General features: G+C 41.2%; 2 protein-coding genes across 4 annotated transcripts; one reads left to right on the top strand and one right to left on the bottom strand.

Moving 5' to 3' along the window:
• The first annotated feature begins 963 nt into the window (after window positions 1-963).
• Window positions 964-17142, top strand: LOC139536153 (ninjurin-1-like). 2 transcript variants are annotated; one of them, XM_071336391.1, is made up of 4 exons: window positions 1520-1872; window positions 8046-8289; window positions 11744-11927; window positions 13355-17142. In XM_071336391.1, the coding sequence occupies exons 1-3, from the start codon at window positions 1816-1818 to the stop codon at window positions 11884-11886; spliced, it is 444 nt and encodes a 147-aa protein (XP_071192492.1). In that variant the 5' UTR covers window positions 1520-1815; the 3' UTR covers window positions 11887-11927; window positions 13355-17142. The 2 variants fall into 2 exon arrangements, with proteins under 2 accessions (XP_071192491.1, XP_071192492.1); XM_071336390.1 differs by lacking the exon at window positions 11744-11927 and having other exon boundaries at window positions 964-1872.
• LOC139536152 (caspase recruitment domain-containing protein 19-like) lies at window positions 17133-22720 on the bottom strand. 2 transcript variants are annotated; one of them, XM_071336388.1, is made up of 6 exons: window positions 21286-22720; window positions 20215-20350; window positions 19856-20012; window positions 19499-19564; window positions 19322-19387; window positions 17133-18870 (listed from the first exon to the last, which is right to left on the bottom strand). In XM_071336388.1, the coding sequence occupies exons 1-6, from the start codon at window positions 21336-21338 to the stop codon at window positions 18761-18763; spliced, it is 588 nt and encodes a 195-aa protein (XP_071192489.1). In that variant the 5' UTR covers window positions 21339-22720; the 3' UTR covers window positions 17133-18760. The 2 variants fall into 2 exon arrangements, with proteins under 2 accessions (XP_071192489.1, XP_071192490.1); XM_071336389.1 differs by having other exon boundaries at window positions 20215-20354; window positions 21286-22438.
• Window positions 22721-22830: the final 110 nt, after the last annotated feature.

Here is a 22830-nt window from a genome sequence, read left to right as displayed (position 1 = left end):
CGATGAGTAATTCCCACTGGGCACACACCGGTCATTTCAATGAAATTACATTGAACCAACGTGGAATAGACGTTGAAATGACGTCTGTGCCCAGTGGGATGTTTGTTCTTGATAGGCTATAATATATATTTTATTCAGTTCAGTATAGTTATTCCGTTATTATTTCTTATTGGCGCCAATCTGTGGGATTTAAACATGACGAATGCTATTTTTGCCCGTGCAGAGTGTTCCACATGTATGGAGAGTTACAGTGCATTCGGAAAGTATTCAGACCCCTTCAAATTTTCCACATTTTGTTACTAGAGCTGGCCGCCCAGCCAAACTGAACAATCGGGGAGAAGGGCCTTGGTCAGGGAGGCGACCAAGAACCTGATGGTCACTCTGACAGAGCTCCAGAGTTCCTCTGTGGATATGGGAGAACTTTCCAGAAGGACAACCAGCTCTGCAGCACTCCACCAATCAGGCCTTTATGGTAGAGTGGCCAGACGGAAGCCACATGACAGCCCATTTGGAGTTTGCCAAAAGGCACCTAAATGACTCTCAGAACATGAGAAACAAGATTCTCTGGTCTGATGAAACCTGAATGCCAGCATCACGTCTGTCGGAAACCTGGCACCATCGCTACGGTGAAGCATGGTGGTTGCAGCATCATGCTGTTGGGATGTTTTTCAGTGGCAGGGACTGGGAGACTAGTCAGGATCAAGGGAAAGATGAATGGAGCAAAGTATAGAGAGATCCTTGATGAAAACCTGCTCCAGCGTGATCAGGACCTCAGACTGGGACAAAGGTTCACCTTCCAACAGGACAACGACCCCAAGCAAGAGCAAAGACAACGCAGGAGTGACTTCAGGACAAGTCTCTGATTTTCCTTGAGTGACCCAGCCAGAGCCCGGACTTGAACCCGATCGAACATCTCTGGAGAGACCTGAAAATACTGTGCAGCAATGCTCCCCTTCCAACCTGAGGAAGCTTGAGAGGATCTGCAGAGAAGAATTGGAGAAACTCCCCAAATTGAGGTGTGCCAAGCTTGTAGCCAAAGGTGCTTCAACAAAGTACTGAGTAAAGGGTCTGAATAGTTATGGAAATGTAATATTAACGTTTTTTATTTTTAATACATTTGCTAAAATGTCTTGCTTTGTCATTATGGGGTATTGTGTGTAGATTGATGAGATAAAAAATTATTTAACCCTTTTTAGAATAAGGCTGTAACATAACAAAATATGTAAAAAGTGAAGCGGTCTGAATATTTTCCAAATGCACTGTATATTGCCACTAGTAGTGTGCCTCTGAAAATATATACTGAAGATGTACGCAAGATGGCACCTTCAGCATTGGAAAGTGGAATATTATTCTGACGCATTCTGCAACAGTTAGGTTATTCAAATTATGTTGAAATAATGTTTGGGAAGATTTTTCACCAAAGGCTATACATATCAGACTTAGCCCAAAGTTAGAATCAGAGACCCTTTAAATGATCAGATCAACGGTATTTACATAATTTCATGAAAACCCTATATAGTATTTTAGATTTTGTGAAACTCTGTGGAATCCCTTGTTTTTCGCCCAAATGAAAGGGGCATTCCTTAATTATCAAAACATGACAATCCAGGGGCTACTTTCAGCTTCTCTAGACCACAGTGTAGAAACGCCCCCTAGTGAACCCCGGTAGTCAGTCCTCCACTTCTTCCCGTTTAGGCGTTTTTCACACAGCGACGGACCCGGCGGCCACTGGCAGAGACACAACGAAACGGACTCCCACAACACATTTAGGATTTTAACCCGCTTTAGTTTAAATTAAATATTTAAGAGGCAAATATGGCAACTGAAAACATGGAAATGAACGGAGATGCCGACGGAGAGAACGGAGGAGAGGTAAGATAGGCTACGATGCAAGAAGCTGTGAGTCCACACTCTGCAACAGAGGCCAGCCCCAATCTACGTAAAGTGTTGTTGTTTTTTTTCATAGAAAAACGTCCATAACCTATGCCGCAGCCTACTGCATCTTGGTTACATTGTAACCTAACCGTTATAGCCTACCATATAGGCTACAATGTAACTATTTCTCGCTACGCGGATGTTTATCGGTAGTTCATTTATTAACATCTCACGTTCTGTGCTGAAACTTTTCTTTGTGGGGCTTCAACAGGACTATACTAAATTAAGCACCAGTCTCGTCTGAATGATTGCAAACCCAATACAATAGACGTACTCGTAGTCTATAATGTGCATATTAGAATAGTTTTTGAGTATAGTTTGCGCGTAATGATTACGCAGAATGCTCGTGAAAATTAAAATCCGCAGAAATACAATGACTGACACGTGCCTGTTGTCATGGGGATTTCACTCCGAACAGTGGATATTTAATGAGATTGGCAGCGTAGCCAATGGGCCTGTTGGTGGCCATCAGCATCGACCAAAGGCACATAGACGTATTTTGGAATGTAAACAAAAGGTCTATACGGATAATTAAATGCCACACATTAAATGTTAAATACAGACAGAACCATATCATTTAGAATTGTGTGTATTTTATGGGAGGGTGCTTTAACCCCTTTGACAACATAGCATACACAACCCTTGATCACGTTTTAGGTCTATTTCAAAGACCATTGTCATTAACCTTTGAACTAGTTCAGGTTTTCTATTACAGCTAATTAAGTAATTAATTATAGTCCAAAACCCACCTGTTGAAGATTAAGTGTGAGATCATAGCCATGTTCCTGATTTAGACTACCTACACGAGGGGAATCCCTTTATCGACTATCCTTCAAATATTATGTTGACGTGTTTGAAAACCCAAATCATGAAAAGTATCAGAGAACTTGATCTACCAAACGATTGATCCAACAATGTTGGGTAGCTAGAAGATGGCAAGAATGTTGTTGTCAATTGTTTATAATCAACCAAACTGTGTTGCATTAAAAATACGTTACACAATGAGAAAGTAGGGGGAAGTGGTGATTTCCCACATTCATAGCAGGTTATCCAGGGGCCATGTTTGTGAATAGGTGACATATATTAAGGAGTAAACCACATCATTTTGTTACTAACCTAGAGTAAACACCTGTTACACAACAACAATAGGTTATAACCATGTCAAAGGCCAAAGGAAAGCAAGTAGAATTCCCCACAAGTCCCCATTGATGTATGTTGAGGCGACAGCTCTGAGTGTTCAGTGCTATGTGGTTGTTAGTATTTGGTGTAATATGGCAAAGAAAACAAACATTCCTTTGGGCAAAGGTAAACGTCCTTCCCTACCAAGCAAAGTTTAGGTCTACTCAATGTCTGCGTCTGAAATGGCACCCTGGCCTATTCTCTATATACTGTACTGCACTAGCTACCAGGGACCTGGTCAAAAGTACTGCACTATATAGGAAATAGGGTGCCATTTCAGACCCATTTAGTGTTTACATAATTGTGCAGGACGCTTCAAATCACTTTGTCTTGTTGGGGGTCTGCCGAAAACGAAATAGTTTACTTAGCCTCAGAGACCATGTATCCCTGTCTCTCAAAGTCACACCATGCTTAGTGGTCCAATTATCTGTTTGGTTGGCAGAGATATTAGATAGATGAGAGTTGGGCTTAAGCCTGGGATCTAATGAAGGGAGAAAAGCATATCCAACTATCAGGTGCTATAATAAAAATAATAAAAAATAGAATGTCTGCAACTCTGTCATTCTCCTCAGTGGTTTATTCAAGGTTGTCTGTTGTGCGTGTTGTAGAAAATACTGCAGTTCTTTTAAAAAATAATACCCTCTTTGAAGAACATATTTTGAAAGTCCAACATCCCAAGTGAATCACAAAAGCATTGAGCAACATAAAGGAGGTGTCCAGTCTTCACCTGCTCTGTGAGCAAAGTGGCATAATGACCTGGGATTCTGGAAATGATTGACATTTACAGTACCAGTCAAAAGTTTGAACACACCTACTCATTCAAGACTTTTTCTTTATTTTTACTATTTTCTACATTGTAGAATAGTAGTGAAGATATCAAAACTATGAAATAACACATATGGAATCATGTAGTAACCAAAAAAGTGTTAAATCAACACATCTGCAGGCCCATTTAATTAACAGGTTTGAGAATGCCAAGAGTGTGCAAATATATTTTGATTAACACTTTTTTGGTTACTACATGATTCCATATGTGTTATTTCATAGTTTTGTTATCTTCACTGTTATTCTACTACAATGTAGAACATTTCTACAATGTAGAAAATAGTAAAAATAAAGGAAAACCCTGGAATGACTAGGTGTGTTCAAACTTTTGACCAGTACTGAAGGTAATGGGCTAGGAAACACTGTTACCACCGATAAATCCACTATAATTGAGAATTTCAATAAGCATTTCTCTACGACTGGCCATGCTTTCCACCTGGCTACCCCTACCCCGGTCAACTGCCCAGCACCCTCCACAGCAACCCGCCAAAGCCCCCGCCATTTCTCCTTCACCCCCAAATGCAGATAGCTGATGTTCTGAAAGAGCTGCAAATTCTGGTCCCCTACAAATCAGCTGGGCTAGACAATCTGGACCCTCTCTTTCTAAAATTATCTGCTGAAGTTGTTGCAACCCCTATTACTAGCCCGGTCAACCTCTCTTTCGTATCGTCTGAGATTCCCAAAGATTGGAAAGCCGCTGCGGTCATCCCCCTCTTCAAAGGGGGTGACACTCTAGACCCAAACTGCTACAGACCTATATCTATCCTACCCTGTCTTTCTAAGGTCTTCGAAAGCCAAGTTAACAAACAGATTACCGACCATTTTGAATCCCACCGTACATTCTCCGCTATGCAATCTGGTTTCAGAGCTGGTCATGGGTGCACCTCAGCCACGCTCAAGGTCCTAAACGACATCATAACCGCCATCGATAAGAGACATTACTGTGCAGCCAAATTCATCGACCTGGCCAAGGCTTTCGACTCTGTCAATCACCACATTGTTATTGGCAGACTTGACAGCCTTGGTTTCTCAAATGATTGCTTCGCCTGGTTTACCAACTACTTCTCTGATAGAGTTCAGTGTGTCAAATCGGAGGGCCTGTTGTCCGGACCTCTGGCAGTCTCTATGGGGGTGCCACAAGGTTCAATTCTCGGGCAGACTCTCTTCTCTGTATACATCAATGATGTTGCTCTTGCTGCTGGTGATTCTCTGATCCACCTCTATGCAGACGACACCATTATGTATACTTCTGGCCCCTCTTTGGACACTGTGTTAACTAACCTCCAGACGAGCATCAATGCCATACAACTCTCCTTCCGTGGTTTCCAACTGCTATTAAATGCAAGTAAAACTAAATGCATGCTATTCAATCAATCACTGCCCGCACCTGCCCGCCTATCCAGCATCACTACTCTGGACGGCTCTAACTTAGAATACGTGGACAACTACAAATACCTAGGTGTCTGGTTAGACTGTAAACTCTCCTTCTAGACCCACATTAAGCATCTCCAATCCAAAATGAAATCTAGAATCGGCTTCCTATATCGCAACAAAGCATCCTTCACTCATGCTGCCAAACATACCCTTGTTAAACTGACCATCCTACCGATCCTCGACTTCGGCGATGTCATCTATAAAATAGCCTCCAACACTCTACTGAACAAATTGGATGCAGTCTATCACAGTGCCATCCGTTTTGTCACCAAAGCCCCATACACTACCCACCACTGCGAGCTGTACGCTCTCATTGGTTGGCCCTCGCTTCATACTCGTCGCCAAACCCACTGGCTACAGGTTATCTACAAGTCTCTGTTAGGTAAAGCCCCGCCTTATCTCAGCTCACTGGTCACCATAGCAGCACCCACTCGTAGCACACGCTCCAGCAGGTATATCTCACTGGTTACCCCCAAAGCCAATTCCTCCTTTGGTCGCCTTTCCTTCCAGTTCTCTGCTGCCAATGACTGGAACGAACTACAAAAATCACTGAAGCTGGAGACTCATATCTCCCTCACTGGCTTTAAGCACCAGCTGTCAGAGCAGCTCACAGATCACTGCACCTGTACATAGCCCATCTGTAAACAGCCCATCTATCTACCTCATCCCCATACTGTATTTATTTATTTATCTTGCTCCTTTGCACCCCAGTATCTCTACTTGCACATTCATCTTCTGCACATCTACCATTCCAGTGTTTAATTGCAATATTGTAATTACTTCGCCACCATGGCCTATTTATTGCCTTAACTCCCTTATCTTACCTCATTTGTACTCACTTTATATTGACTTTTTTTCTACTGTATTATTGACTGTATGTTTTGTTTATTCCATGTGTAACTCTGTGTTGTTGTATGTGTCGAATTGCTATGCTTAATCTTGGCCAGGTCGCAGTTGCAAATGAGAACTTGTTCTGAACTAGCCTACCTGGCTAAATAAAGGTGAAACAATATTTTTTTTTTAAATGATGACTATGTTACTCAGAAAAGCCCTGATCAAACTCGATGGAAAACAACTGTGCAATCATCGTGCTCTGTTAGAGTTTGTTGTTTTTACCCATCAGTGTTGATCTTAAACCTGCGGCTTATACTAATTGTTGAGTCTAGTTGTTCAGATAGAAGCAACATGAAGAGCCCACATATGAATCTCACAGTAAAACAACAACAGTTGTTCAGTTGATGTACTACCAGTGTATGAACAAGGAAGGCAGAGGATGGGAAGGAAAAAGGAGAGCTGAGAAGGGCTCCCATCTCTTACATGAGCAACAACATTGACTGGTCAGCAGTGTCTGTTCAGACCCACAATGATCTGTCTGTTACTCAACAATCATGCTTAAGAAAAGTGTTTGGCATCACCAGAATACGTAATACAGTACACATACTGTATCTCAGCCTGTTATAACACTCTGGACATAAGTAGCAGAGGTAAGTTCCTCGTTGGCCCAAGAGAGGGAGAGGGACAGATAACCAGACACTGAAAACAAGGCCACGTTCCCTCATTAAGTATTTCTAGAACATTGTTAAGTTTTGAATACAGCAGTATAGGAATCTAGCCCATTTGAAGGACAGAGAGATGAGCAACAAGATTGATTGAGAAAAATGGCACACAAAAAACTGGGCCAGAGAAAGGGAGTGAAAGTCAGAGAATGGAATGAATGAAAGACAAAGAAAGATCAGTGCAGGAATTTGAGGGTTATAAGTCAGTGAAGGAAAGGAAGCTGCTTCTCAGAGATAAGTAACTGTCCAACCATTGCTAGCCTCGGTCACAGGGACAACTTTTTCCTCTGTGGGCTGTGAGTGTTTTTAGAGGTGGTGAGAGGCATGTGGGCTTCTCTGTTTTACACTGCCAACCTGGGCACAAGGCTCTCCTTGTTATTTTTTGGATGGTCAGACTGGACGCTTCCTCCCAAAATAAACACTCTGTCCTCAACCCACAAAGACATCTGGGTAATGTTTGGTTTAGGAATCCCACTTTTTCAATGATGTAACAATTTAACTTCATATTTTCCAACCCGCTCTACTGCAGGGTGGTAAAGTAGAGAAGAGACCTTCCTCCACAGGGTGAACTGCTTTCTCTTGGTTTTCAGTTTCAGTATCTACACCCTGGTTGGCAAGAAACTGAAGAGAAGACATAGCACATGGTCTCTTGACCTCTCTTCCTTTCTATCAGTTCTCTGTGCACGGTGCGCAGTCACCATGGACCGAGGGCATGGTCACACTTCCTGTTAAAATAGTCATACAACACTTTCATTTCCCACAAATCCACAGCAGAGTCACTGTAGGAATCCCCAAAATGTCAACATACTTCCATTAAAACTTTTTTATCCTAAATAAGCTGAAGGTCAGTATGACATAGTAAAAAGTTCAGTGAGGACATTAACTCATCATAGTGTTCATATAATGTAGCATAGGACCAGCCTCTTATATAATAATAATAATATAACTAACATTGTGCTCTCCTACAGGTTCACTTACAACTGTAACAGACAGTGATGTACCCGAGTTAAGTCCATAGACATATGGATAGATATACGTTATGTTTATATTGAACATAATTGATGTCTTTGTCTAGTCTATGTTGTACTAATGTTAGTCTCTCTGTATTCATGTTAGGTTCCACACCTTAGGGGCAGGAATCACAGGGCGACGGGGGGTGCTCTGAACATGAACCACTACGCCAATAAGAAGAGTGCAGCAGAGAGCATGCTGGACGTGGCATTACTCATGGCCAACGCCTCCCAGCTGAAGGCTGTCCTGGAGCAGGGCCCAGGTTTCACCTTCTACAACCCTCTCATCACCCTCATCTCCATCTCCCTCATCCTGCAGGTCACTGTGGGCATCCTGCTCATCTTCATCGGTGGGTCTCAATTCTATTCTATTCAACTTTATTAATCCCCCCCAGGGGTAAATGAAGAAAGTAATCGACACTCTTGTCTGGCTCTGGCGCTAACCAGCAACTGTTTGCTTCCCAATAATATCGCCTTTCTCCTGAAGAGGGAAGTAATTCAATACTTCCCACAAATCTAAAAGCATTGGATTGGTGGAGGCATGGGCTAAGAGTTTCCACCATATTTCTTATCCCAGTCATTCCATTTTTTCTTTCAAATCAGTGAAGGGAAGTGCACACTTTGGGAGGAAGGAGAGATAATTGGGACGTAGCCACAGATTGATGAGGCGTGGGGCCAGGAGCGTAGAAATATAATGAATAGAACGGGCTTGGAACCTCTTATCCTGACAATTTTACTGGTAAACTCCTGGGTACACAGGTTGCCTGGTATTGTGATGCAATAATTTCCATGGTAATATAGCATGTTAATTCAAATTATGATGTGGCTCATGCGATGGAATGTATTTTTGTAATGTCAGTTGAGTTGATTCAACAAATCACAGCACTGATTGATGGGTACACTTCCTGCTTTGCTCTTATTGGTACACTCAAAATGGCTGCAGGTCCACCCATTATGCCATCATTGACTTCAATGGGGACGCCCATTCTATTCATGTTATTTCTGTGGCCAAGAGTTTATCCTGACCATGTGACCTGACCCCCATATGACATGGTCAGGGAAAACTCCTGACATTATTGATGAGACATGAACACTTGGTTTATGGTACTATTGTTCCTCCTCCTCCAGGAACAGATCAACTCCCTGACCCTACTTTATGATTGAATCCCAACAAATATTTTGGGCTCTATTTTAACAAATCTAACGCAATGGTAGATCTATACGCTGGCGGTAGCGCTGTATGTCCAGGGGTGTGTCAGAAATACTTTAGCTATTATTACAGCCGGAATTATGAGCGCAATAGCTGGTGGTGGCGCGAGAGGGCTGAGCTTTGATGAATAAAGAAGTTATAGGTGTGACGAGGGCTTGGCCACTCACTGGCCAATCAACGTGTTCCATGGCTTAATACAGCATGCGTTTGTCCCAAGTTTTGTAGGTTATTGGCGGTCTTTGTGTTGTCGGTCCCGTGTGGCTCAGTTGGTAGAGCATGGCACTTGCAACGCCAGGGTTGTGGGTTCATTCCCCACGGGGGGACCAGGATGAATATGTATGAACTTTCCAATTTGTAAGTCGCTCTGGATAAGAGCGTCAGCTAAATGACTTAAATGTAAATGTAAATGTCATCAACTCCAGTTCGGCTGTGGGCACGGAATATTCACTTCCTGGTCCAATGTTGATCGATACAACAGTTTATTAATAGCATAGGCTACAATAACGAGTAATACAACAGTAAATAAAACAAAAAAAACACCTGGTGTTAAGAGAGGTGCGGGGGGCTACCTTAATCGACGTCATCTGCGCCAGGGTAGGAGTTGTTGCTGGGGGCTAACTGCCTTGCTCAAGGAGCGAACAGCAGATTTTTCCACCTTGCCAGCTCAGGGATTCAAACCAGCAACCTTTCGGTTACTGGCCCAACGCTCTTAACCGCTAGGCTACATGCCTGGAGACTTGAACAAGCAAAATTAAGTATGCAAGCAGGCATATGTGCAATGTTTTAGGATGTGCAGTACATTTTAAATTCAAGGCTCTCTGACTAACAAATAATTTAAACACCTTTTATGGATAGGCTACTGTGACAGGCCAGGATAAAAAAGGCACAACACTTTGCTGTTGAACCAGTCTTAGTAGCTTAGGCCTAGGGTAAGGGGAGCCTATGGAGGGCTCGGTATGAAACAGAAAACAAACAAAAAACAGTCTGTTTAAAAAAAAATATAGATATATTTCTAAATAGGATGGGGTCAGAAGCATGCCATCATAAATCGCTTCTCCAGTTCCATGGCACTGTGTGCACATGTAGGCCTAAATGTCTTTAGTTCTAAGATTTGCACATCTATGCGAGAAACTAGGCTCCTGTCAATTGTATCGTTGCCTATGTGCGAGGCAGTTAATTGGACGAGAGGCGGTCTTTGGAAATAGGGATGGACAGCCTACTTGAACAAGCAAAATTAAGTATGCAGGTATGTCAATTGTGAATAATGAAAAAGCATGAGGGAAAAAAACAAAATATTTCAAAGCACTCTCGGTAGACCATTTAAAACCCTGTTATTCATAGGCTACTTGGCTAATGACCAGGATAAAAAGACGCATCTATGCGATGCTGCTAAACGAGCCTTGAGTAAGGGGAGGGTAGGCTATGCTTGTTTTTTTAATCAAATTAAATGAAATAGGGGAAACCAATCATTTTTTAAATGTTTCTAAATATGAGATTCACCGGCACAAAAGGCACTCTCTCGTCTATGGGCATTGTGCGTCATGGCTGGATAGGCTGAGCTTCCGCTCCCAAAATCCATGCTATCATCAACTGTGTTACCATTAAGACCTGCGTTTTGTGGGTCTTTAACTTCCTGCTAGCGCTGCATGAAATTGTCACTTTTGCACTTGTTTTTAAAGACACTACTCAAATATTGCCACCCCTCGCACTTCAGCGCAAACGGGCTGATGTTAGACAGTTGCCGAACCTGCCGTTAGGGCTAGAAAATACCAGTGTGCCAGTGTTTGCATGACGAAATTGCAAACAAACATGCTTTTTGACACTTGTGCCTCAACGCCAGACAAAAATAGAGCCATATGTGTGTCTGTAGGCCTGAGAATGGCTCTCTCAGCAAACACAATATTATCTGTGTACTGAGTGAAGCCTGGTCCATCACACCCCTGGCCATAATATTTTTATGTTCCCCTGCCAGGGGCGCCCATTGTGTGGGTGGGAGAGTTCAGGAATGAGACCATTGGATGTTGTATTTCTCCTCTGAGCTGGTTCAAATTAGGAATACTCAGCTTAATGTCCTGAGGGGGAATTGCTAACGTTACAGAAGTTGTGTGTCTGCACTGAGAGCAATTTGAAAAATGCTAAACTAAACTGGGCCCTAACTAACTCTCACCTCAACCTCCACAACATATTAGCCTTCATCCCCAGTGAGGAATATAATGAATGTCCTAGATAATAATTCACCTGAGGGTAGGAAATGTCAAAGGCTGTATCTTCATATCAGATGGTTCAATAATGATTAGTAAGACAACGCTGAATAAATGATGGTTCAAAAGCCAGGCGGGCCACCATGTGGTAGAGCCCTTGAGTTCACTTGTCCAATCTTGTCTACTTGTCCAATTTTGTCTACTCACTCAGTGATTACTTCAAAGAAGGGAGAGGGGAAAGATGTACTTTTAAGGAATTCAAACAGGGCCCCAGTTTTAGAAGCAACACTTGAAAACACTGGCATAGCTCCCTCTGTTGGTTGGATTGAGGACATGCTTGGAGACAGTAAATTAATCCTCAACATATTTTGGTGTCTCTCTCTTGTTCTGTAGTAAAGTGGAACGTGAACGATGAGAGCATGCACTTCAAGCTGAACATTATGGAGAATGTCACCACAGCACTCGTCTTCATCATTGTTGTAGTCAATGTCTTCATCACAGCATTTGGCGTCCAGAAGCCCAACACCAACTCCTAACTGCCCTCACTCCTTACCCATGGTCATTAGCTAGTACACAGGTAAAGGCATTATACTAGTGTTATATGTACAATACGGAAGTACTTTGGTAGTGTTTGGTAATCATACATGTATGAGAGTTGTATGTCAAATTCAGGTTACATGCGCTTTATAAATACACTACATTACCAAAAGTATGTGGACACCTGCTCGGCGAACATCTCATTCCAAAATTATGGGCATTAATATGGAGTTGGTCCCCCTTTACTGCTATAACAGCCTCCACTCTTCTGGGAAGGCTTTCCACTAGATGAGGGAACTTTGCAGTGGGACTTGCTTCCATTTAGCCACACGAGCATTAGTGAAGTTGGGCAGTTAGGCCTGGCATGCAGTTGCCATTCCAATTCATCCCAAATGTGTTCGATGGAGTTGAGGTCAGGGCTCTGTGCAGGCCAGTTAAGTTCTTCCACACAGATCTCCACAGATCTCAACAAACCATTTCTGTATGGACGTCACTTTGTGCCGTGGGGCATTGTCATGCTGAAACAGGAAAGAGGCTTCATCAAACTGTTGCCACAAAGTTGGAAGCACAGAATCGTCTAGAATGTCATTTTATGCTGTAGCATTAAGATTTCCCTTCACTGGAACTAAGGGGCCCAAACCACGAAAAACAGCCACAGAGCATTATTATTACTCCACCTAACTTTACAGTTGGCACTATGCATTGGGGCAGGTAGCATTCTCCTGGCATCCGCCAAACCCAGATTTGTCTGTCGGACTGCCAGATGGTGAAGCGTGATTCATCACTCCAGAGAACGCATTTCCACTGCTCCAGAATCTAATGGCGACGAGCTTAACACCACTCTAGCCGACGCTTGGCATTACGCATGGTGATCTTAGGCTTGTATGGTGCGGCTGCTCGGCCATAGATACCCATTTCATGAAGCTCCCAACAAACAGTTATTGTGCTGACGTTGCTACCAGAGGCAGTTTGAAACTCAGTAGTGAGTGTTGCATGATTTTTACACTCAACGCGTAAGTGGCCTACCACTTCGCGACTGAGCCTTTCTTGCTCCTAAACGTTTCCACTTCACAATAACAGCACTTACAGTTGACCAGGGCAGCTATAGCAGGGTAGAAATTTTACAAACTGACTTGTTGGAAAGGTGGCATCTTATGAAGGTGCTACATTGAAAATCACTGGGCTCTTCAGTAAGGCCATTATACTGCCCGTGTTTGTCTATGGAGATTGCATGACTGTGTGCTCGACATTATACACCTGTCAGCAATGAGTGTGGCTGAAATAGCCGAATCCACTAATTTGAAGCGGTGTCCACATACTTTTGTATATATAGTGTATATGTAGGTAGGCCTACTGTTACAGTTACAGTACTGTCACACATAGGTGAATCTTATATTAAATGTTTGATATTGGAATTACCTACCATAGCTGCAAAGCTGTACTAACCCAGTTACTGCTACTTTACAGGCCAGAGAATTTCAGGGATCCAGTCTTCCATAGGCCTCAAGCTATCAGGTTCTCTGTTACGTCAAAGACAATGGATAGATCAACTCTACAGGACTCACACTGGCCTTTTATATCCACAGCCAGTCAACATTTCAGAGGCAATTACAAACTCAGAGTTCACCATCTTTGTCTTTGGCTTTCTATATTAATTTCTCAGGATCTCAATCAGATTCTCAGTTGCATTATCAAGCTCAGAATTGGTCAACTTTGTCTTCCCCTGGTCATTTACCCTACTTCATGATGTCACGTCACACACTTCATCAGTTGCTATTTACATGCTGTGAGAACATTACATTGTTCAAATGACCAATGCCGTTCATTTATTGCCTTTTCAAATATGATCTACAGGGTTATTTTATACATATCCCAGAGCCGCTCGTGGTGACTTTGTTCTAGAAATACTTGATGTACACACCCAGCTGCTGCGCACGCGTGTGTTTGTGCACGCGCGCAAGAGTCTTCGGTCTGCTTTCAGCTCTGTACAAAACCAATATTTTTACCACCCTAGCTAAAACCCAAAGCACAGCTGCCTTAACTGCTATCGTTAATGCAGTAGAGGTTTACAGATGTTTTTGGACTTCAGCTTATCTGGGTGTGTTGTAAACGCAGTGGTGAAAAGTACTTAATTAAAAATACTTTAAAGTAATACCTAAGTATTTTTTGGGGGTATCTGTACATTACTATTTATATTTTTGACAACTTTTACTTCACTACAATCCTAAAGAAAATAATGTACTTTTTACTCCATACATTTTCCCTGACATCCAAAAGTACTTATATTTTGAATGCTTAGTAGGACAGAAAATGATCCAATTCACACACTTATCAAAAGAACAACCCTAATCATCCCTACTGCCTCTGATCTGGTGGACTCACTAAACACAAATACTTCATTTGTAAATGATGTCCGAGTGTTGGTGTGCTCCTGGCTATCCGTAAATTACAAACAGAAAATTGTGCTGTCTGGTTTTCTTAATATAAGGAATTTTAAATTGGACTTTTAATATATTTTAGCAATTACATTTACTGTTGATACTTAAGTATATTTAAAACCAAATACTTTTACTCAAGTAGTATTTTGCTGGGTGACTTTCACTTTTACTTTAGTCATTTTCTATTAAGGTATCTTTACTTTTACTCAAGTATGACAATTGGGTACTTTTTCCACCACTGTGTAAATGCTTTGCCCACAGCCCCATGCTAAACATGTGTACATCATTGTACAGCAGAGAGGAGCGGATATAATCAGAGTCCTGTATGAGCCTGGGCCTACATATCGTATATACAGTGGGGAGAACAAGTATTTGATACACTGCCGATTTTGCAGATTTTCCTACTTAAAAAGCATGTAGAGGTCTGTAATTTTTATCATAGGTACACTTCAACTGTGAGAGACGGAATCTAAAACAAAAATCCCGAAAATCACATTGTATGATTTTTAAGTAATTAATTAGCATTTTATTGCATGACATAAGTATTTGATACATCAGAAAAGCAGAACTTAATATTTGGTACAGAATCGTTTGTTTGCAATTACAGAGATCATACGTTTCCTGTAGTTCTTGACCAGGTTTGCACACACTGCAGCAGGGATTTTGGCCCACTCCTCCATACAGACCTTCTCCAGATCCTTCAGGTTTCGGGGCTGTCGCTGGGCAATACGGACTTTCAGCTCCCTCCAAAGATTTTCTATTGGGTTCAGGTCTGGAGACTGGCTAGGCCACTCCAGGACCTTGAGATACTTCTTACGGAGCCACTCCTTAGTTGCCCTGGCTGTGTGTTTCGGGTCGTTGTCATACTGGAAGACCCAGCCACGACCCATCATCAATGCTCTTACTGAGGGAAGGAGGTTGTTGGCTAAGATCTCGCAATACATGGCCCCATCCATCCTCCCCTCAATACGGTGCAGTCGTCCTGTCCCCTTTGCAGAAAAGCATCCCCAAAGAATGATGTTTCCACCTCCATGCTTCACGGTTGGGATGGTGTTCTTGGGGTTGTACTCATCCTTCTTCTTCCTCCAAACACGGCGAGTGGAGTTTAGACCAAAAAGCTCTATTTTTGAATCATCAGACCACATGACCTTCTCCCATTCCTCCTCTGGATCATCCAGATGGTCATTGGCAAACTTCAGACGGGCCTGGACATGCGCCTGCTTGAGCAGGGGGACCTTGTATGCGCTGCAGGATTTTAATCCATGACGGCGTAGTGTGTTACTAATGGTTTTCTTTGAGACTGTGGTCCCAGCTCTCTTCAGGTCATTGACCAGGTCCTGCCGTGTAGTTCTGGGCTGATCCCTCACCTTCCTCATGATCATTGATGCCCCACGAGGTGAGATCTTGCATGGAGCCCCAGACCGAGGGTGATTGACCGTCATCTTGAACTTCTTCCATTTTCTAATAATTGTGCCAACAGTTGTTGCCTTCTCATCAAGCTGCTTGCCTATTGTCCTGTAGCCCATCCCAGCCTTGTACAGGTCTACAATTTATCCCTGATGTCCTTACACAGCTCTCTGGTCTTGGCCATTGTGGAGAGGTTGGAGTCTGTTTGATTGAGTGTGTGGACAGGTGTCTTTTATACAGGTAACGAGTTCAAACAGGTGCAGTTAATACAGGTAATGAGTGGAGAACAGGAGGGCTTCTTAAAGAAAAACTAACAGGTCTGTGAGAGCCGGAATTCTTACTGGTTGGTAGGTGATCAAATACTTATGTCATGCAATAAAATGCTAATTAATTACTTAAAAATCATACAATGTGATTTTCTGGATTTTTGTTTTAGATTCCGTCTCTCACAGTTGAAGTGTACCTATGAAAAAAATTACAGACCTCTACATGCTTTGTAAGTAGGAAAACCTGCAAAATCATCAGTGTATCAAATACTTGTTCTCCCCACTGTATATATATATATATATTCAGGCAGTACTGTACTGTACAGTTTACAGTCGATAAGGGTTAAACAATTCAAGTAACTATCCCAAAATAACCAGGTTTAAGTTACCAGACTTTTGCAACCTAACAGTCAACAAACCTCAACTTGGTATCAGAGGGGACTGTGCATGCTGCCTTATATATGTAATCTCAGATCTGTCAGATACAGTATGTATAGTTAGATTTTAAATGTACATGTATATACACCACAGGATGCTGCTGAGGGGAGGACGGCTCATAATAATGGCCGGAATTGAGTGAATGAAATCAAACATATTTGACACCATCACACTCATTCTGCTCCAGCCATTACCACGAGCCCTTCCTCCACAATTAAGGTGCCACCAACCTCCTGTTATATACGGTACAAAATATTAAAGGACACCTTCCTAATATTTATGGAGTTGCCCACTCCCCAATCTTTGAATGGTACACATACATGTCTCAATTGTCTCAAAACTTTAAAATTATTCTTTAACCTGTCTCCTCCCTTCATCTACACTGATTGAAGTGAATTGAAGTGACATCAATAGGGGATCATAGCTTTCACCTGGTCAGTCTATGTCATGGAAAGAGCAGATGTTCATAATCTTTTGTACACTCAGTGTATATATTTGTGTTGGAAGTGTGTATGCCATGCCTCGTTTAGCCTTGACAGTATAATAGTTTTTTTACATTCTCTTAGGCCTTTACTATTTTTGTAAATTAAGGACCAAATAATTTAACACCACTTAATATACGTTGTTTTTTTATGCACTATATGCAGTAGAACACTTTACTATTCTGAAATGAAGTTTGTGAATAAAATACAACAGTTTGTTCAGATATTGTTTTTTTTTATTGTCCATGCATGGAAAGGCTAATGATGGCACTTGAGAGACTAAGACAGTTAGTCTGTGGGGAGAATCCTAACTTCCACTTTTAGACATAAAAAGAGTAGATAGAGCTGTGATACACCAGTAATATGTCTACACATTGATTATATCTGGTAGGTTACATGTGTATTTAACATGATGTTCCCTACTATAAAACAGTATAACCGTTATAATCTACTTCCCCCATTAACAATATTGACCTTAACAAAACTAAACATAAATTACAACAAGTTAGTGAACAAAGGCTTCATGCATGTGTAAGAGAAAACATAAGACACATGTTGGTTAGAGAAGGCTTTGGAAATGCTTAACATTTGAGAAAAGTGAGAGAGAAATAGAGGTGAAACAACACGGTTGAGACCTGAAATGTGTTCATTTGTATTGGCTTTTTAGTGGGCATAATAATAAATAAAGAACACTTTCAAAAACAGTGACTAAGTACTATTTTCACTCAAAAAATATTTAAAGATGGAATCCGCAGTAGGGAAAACAGCGCCACACCGCCATTGTTTTGTTGACGAACCGGGGGTAAAGGAGCCTCACACCAAAATAAAAATGCGCACATCCAATGATGTCAGAGAGGAAAAACTGTGTTCGTTGTTTACAGTAACCTTTTTGTTGTTGTTATATTGCAAACGGACATAGCAGTTTCACCAGGATTTCACCAGGATTCCAGCTTTAAACATCAGGAGATAAGTAAATCGCTATAACGTGATACTTCTAGTGAACATATTGCAATCTCTCTGATATAGCTAGGTCACACATTCATTAAACCGTGCCTAGATATACAAACATAGTGGACCTGGATTCATCTAATGTAAAGACATTATGTGGTAGACATTTAACCCAAGCCAAACACTGGGCAAAACATGTTATAACATTGTTATTACATTCATGTTTATCATAATCTCCCTGACAGAGACATCACTAAACAAATTGCAATAAATGTAGTGCTTGGTTGTTTTTTTCTTGAATAAGCAAATTAAACATCTCATCTTATAAATACGCCAAATAAAATTGATGTTTTCTAATGTCAATCCCCTGAGTATACTGAGCAGTACAACACATACCCTGGAAAAGGTTCCGTATTTAAAGTGAGCCTGGTCTCTGGGTATTCATGTCTACTGTGTCCACGCCACACAAATGAAGCTGAATGCAGACAGGATCTCTGATGCTATTCAGTAACAGATGCTTAAGTTTAGTGTAATAATTGTCGCTTTCACCAGAGAAGAGGCATGTCTATAACTAACCATTATTAGGACAATGAAAGTCCATAAAAAACAGCTGTATGAAAAATTGTCAGAGAAAGTAAGATCCCTGAACCCAAATGATAGATATATATATAGTATTTACAGAGTTGTAAAAAAACAATGACTTAAGGGCTTTTCATACTACTGAGACGAATCGAATAGAGCCCAACCAAGCTGTACTAACCGTAGTTGCTGTAACTAGCACAGTTTGGTTCAGGCTGGCACAGTAGTGTGAAAAGGGTGTAGTGTAGTGTGGATGTCCGGAAGCACCTTTGGAGTGTGTGTTCTGATGTGCTGGTGGTGTTGGAGACACACCCACTACTTCCTGATGGGTTCTTCAGTGTACCATATGAGAACCTCTCGGGCTCGTCGACCCAATCCAAGAGCAGCCATGCCAAGAGCCCTGCTGCCCCTTGTTACTTTGGTCTCTGCAGGACAACACATGGACGGTTCAACTTTGTTTTATTCCTCAACAAATAATCATGATAGCATTGACAACTTCAACCTAATGAAAACTGAATAGATGTAAAAGCCCAAAACCAATGAAAAAGCTTGCCCTGTCAGGTATGAGATGCAGACACTAGAGCTTTTTAAATTACATTAAATCAGTGATGTTATTGTTTTAGACATCCTTTGCGTTATGTTATTTTTCTCATTCCTTTCACTGCTTCTTCCTTGTTTGTTTAACTGTAAAGTGTCATCCGATTGCACTTTAAATAAAGTTTGATTTGATGTGTCATAACATGAAGATGCAATGTTATGCGGGATTTTTTTTATTTTAAGTCTACAGTAGTACAGACGAGCTGTAAAAATTTATGATTTCTGGTGTTCCTACTGGTCTGTTTTCTATGGGAAAGAAAACAAACTAATTTTACTCACCGCCATAGTAATGTAGTAGAGCCACCCCAACTGCAACACTGAAACAACTCAGGAAGAACATATGACCTGGAGAGGGAAGAGAGAGCAGAAGACAGTATGTGAGAAAGAGAGGTATGTACCGTAAAGGGCATGTGTTGGTGAGTGACAGAGTGTGCACTTTCTGTGTGTATAGCTTACCTCTGTCGTTTAGCACATATCTCTGCTGAGTGGGTGAGGCTGCAGTCGTGAACGGGTCTATAGAATCTGGGAAAGAGATTGCAAAATGTCAGCGATAATGTCATCCTCACTCAATCAAATCACATTTTATTTGTCACATGTGCCGAATACAACACGTGCAACACGTACAACACGTGTAGACCTTACAGTGAAATGCTTACTTACAAGCCCTTAACCAACAACGCACAGTTAAGAAAAATAAGTGTTAAGAAAGTATTTACTAAAATAAACTGGAGTAAAAAAAGGTATTTTGGTGTGAATAATAATGAGAGCAAATGTCAGATCTCCAGTGACTGACTGACAGTCGGAGAGACTAACCTCTGAGGCGGAGACGCGTGGGTAGGCTGAAGTACACCTCTTCCACATGCAGGTGAAGCGCCCGGTAGAACTCCCGGCAGGCCTCTTCACCTTTCCCCTGCAGGTGAGCCAGGAGCTCGGCCAGTCGGATGCAGGTGGGCACATCAAGGTCCCTAAACTGGATCATCATATTCAGCATTCCAGGAATTCAGAAACACATTTCCTGTGAACGCTAGCCTATTACTCAATTTTAACATTGTGTTACAGTCTGTCTGGCGCTGGTCTGACAATGAAACAAGTAGTCATTCTCGGACTCTTACTACCAGTGGAAGTTACCACTACCCCGGGTCAAAATTATTTTACTGGGTAGCAAGACTCACTTTGGTGGCCTCCTTGTCTGTGAGGATCTGTGGATAGATCCTGTTGAGCTGCAGGATGAGTTTATCCACTAGTTCTGTGTCCAGGCGACAGTCTGCCCTAAGGAACCGACTGTCCTCCAGCAGCTGGTCATGGAAGCTGTCTGACAGTCACATTGGAATGAATCACAACATGAAAATTATAATAATAAAATGGGAAATAATGAGGATCACACAGTTCATATTTGGGCCAGGATATGGAATGATTGACTCCCTAATAATGAGGATATGGGATATACAGTATAAACAAACTAGGACAGTGAAATCTCAAAATATGCTACTAGAGTCAAAAATTGAAAAGGCATTTACAGCAGAACTAAATCTAGTTCCATTTTTAAGAATTGGAACGTTTTGACAGAACAGGTAGGCTATGCCAGGTCGACATTGCTTGTCTGGACATGGCTTGTCCTAAAATAGCCAAGTACACGTAGTGACTCGAGGGTGAAATGTAAGTTAAATGCCTTATGCCTCGCTGGCTGCTCTCTGGCACATGATTTTCTACGGTAGCCTATACTTGCCTCTTCAGAAAATGTGTTGAATTCAGCTCAGTCTGTGTGTGTCTAATGCTAGTAATGTACAGTATCTCGCCAAAACGTCTCTAGCTGTCAGTGTCATTTGCTTATATGTGTTACAATGTGTAAACGGGTAGGGTACAGCAACTTGTGATAGATATCATGTTACATTATGTCAAAGGCAGGCGCGAGGTGTAGCCTACACAAGAAACAATGTTGCTAGAAATAGACGTATCTGCCGGGAACACTACACTTTGCAAAGGGTTAGGCTACCAAGTGTTAGCACGATAGCAAACATTACATTAGAAGTTGGAAGTGCCATGTCATTGCCATTCAAAACTCTCGAAAAGACAAGGAAGAAGCTGTCCACTTGTTGACAACCATGCTCTCCCGCCCAGACTGGCTACGTTACGTTCAAGCACAATATCATGTGGGTAAGTGTAAATTATAAAAAATAAAACATATCCATGGCATAAAAACAGAAAATACACTAGTACTATATTATAAGAAGTCTCCGCCAAACCTCCCATTGTGGAGTCCCTTCTGTTCTTTGATAGGACCCTCCCTCGAGATCATCAACCCGGTGTTCACTAGTTACCACAACCATAAAGTCATAATTATGTCTAAACCCGCGTATTTCTACAAATTATCTTCTTAAAATCTGATTTTAAACCTAACCTTAACCACACTGCTAACATTATATCCAACCCTGACCTTAAATTAGGGCGAATGTTTTCCCCATACATTTTACGATAACCTTCATAGCCAACTTTGTGGCTGGGGTAACTAGTGACAACCCATCAACCCAACACAACTGTAGGGAGTGGCTATAACTTTCCCCGGAAATGTCCAATACCACGTAGCCATGACTAAATGTATCACAGGTATACATTGAATATAAAGTAGCCTAACATTCGGTTATTTCAGTGAGATTTAACATCCATAATGCGGGATATGTAAAAAAGTTGTAAATGCTGTGAAAATGTGTTATGATTTGATCTCGTTTGATTTACAGTAAGGCCCAATTTCACACGCATTTTAGGATTAAGCTATTATGGCTATATTTGTATTGACTAATGCATGTTGGAAAACATCCTAAATTAATACACAGGTCATTTTAGAGGGACACATTGAATGACTGAAGCATAAATATGATTAGATAGTGAATATACTGTAGAATAGATCAATAAATACACACACATTTGTTGTTGTTGTTTTGGCTCTGTACTCCAACACTTTGGATTGAAAATATACAATGACTATGAGGTTAAAGTGCTTTAATTTTAGGTCATTTTCACCCATACTTTTAAGGGACCAAAACTATTAGGACAAATTCGCATTTGTGTGTATAAAATTAGTAAAAAGTTAAGTATTTGGTCCCATATTCATAACACACAATGATTACACAAAGCTTGTGACTCTGTTGGATGCATTTGCTGTTTGTTTTGGTTGTGTTTCAGATAATTTTGTGCAGAAATGAATGGTAAATAATCTATTGTCATTTTGGAGTCACTTTTATTGTAAATAAGAATATAATATGTTTCTAAACACTTCTACATGAATATGGATGATTCCATAATTACAGATAATCCTGAATAAATAGTGAATAATGATGAATGAGAAAGTTACAAAGGCATAAATATCATACCCCCTCAAAATTCTAACCTCACACTATTGTAATGGTGAGAGGTTAGCATGTCTTGGGGGTTTGATATTTATGTGTCTGTAACTTTCTCACTCATCATTATTCACAATTCATTCAGGATTATCTGTGCTATGAATATGGGACCAAATACTTAACTTTTTACTATTATACACATACACAAGTGAATTGGTACCCTAAAATGAAGGGACTATGTACAAAAAGTGCTCTAATTTCTAAACGGTTCACTCGATATGGTTGAAAATACCCTCACATTAAAGATGACAGTCTGCACGTTAACCTCATAGGATAACCTCATTGTATCCTTTAACATCCAAAGTGCTGGAGTACAGAGCCAAAACAACAAAACATTTGTCACTGTCCTAATACTTTTGGAGCTCACACTATATAAAATATAATCCCAAC

This window comes from Salvelinus alpinus, chromosome 12 (genome assembly GCF_045679555.1).
Source record: "Salvelinus alpinus chromosome 12, SLU_Salpinus.1, whole genome shotgun sequence".
In the NCBI taxonomy this organism is placed as follows: domain Eukaryota; kingdom Metazoa; phylum Chordata; class Actinopteri; order Salmoniformes; family Salmonidae; genus Salvelinus; species Salvelinus alpinus.
This window is presented reverse-complemented; position numbering and strand designations above follow the sequence as displayed.

Excerpts from the sequence above, each read along its gene's own strand:
- LOC139536152 (XM_071336388.1), bottom strand. The coding sequence starts at position 21,338 with ATGATCTCGAGGGAGGGTCCTATCAAAGAACAGAAGGGACTCCACAAT. Across the intron at positions 20,351-21,285 it reads AAGGGACTCCACAATGGGAG|CTTCCATGACCAGCTGCTGG; the intron begins GTTTGGCGGAGA and ends ACTGTCAGACAG. Across the intron at positions 19,388-19,498 it reads ATATGTGCTAAACGACAGAG|GTCATATGTTCTTCCTGAGT; the intron begins GTAAGCTATACA and ends TTCCCTCTCCAG.
- LOC139536153 (XM_071336390.1), top strand. The coding sequence starts at position 1,816 with ATGGCAACTGAAAACATGGAAATGAACGGAGATGCCGACGGAGAGAAC. Across the intron at positions 1,873-8,045 it reads ACGGAGAGAACGGAGGAGAG|GTTCCACACCTTAGGGGCAG; the intron begins GTAAGATAGGCT and ends TATTCATGTTAG. Across the intron at positions 8,290-13,354 it reads CATCCTGCTCATCTTCATCG|GCCAGAGAATTTCAGGGATC; the intron begins GTGGGTCTCAAT and ends GCTACTTTACAG.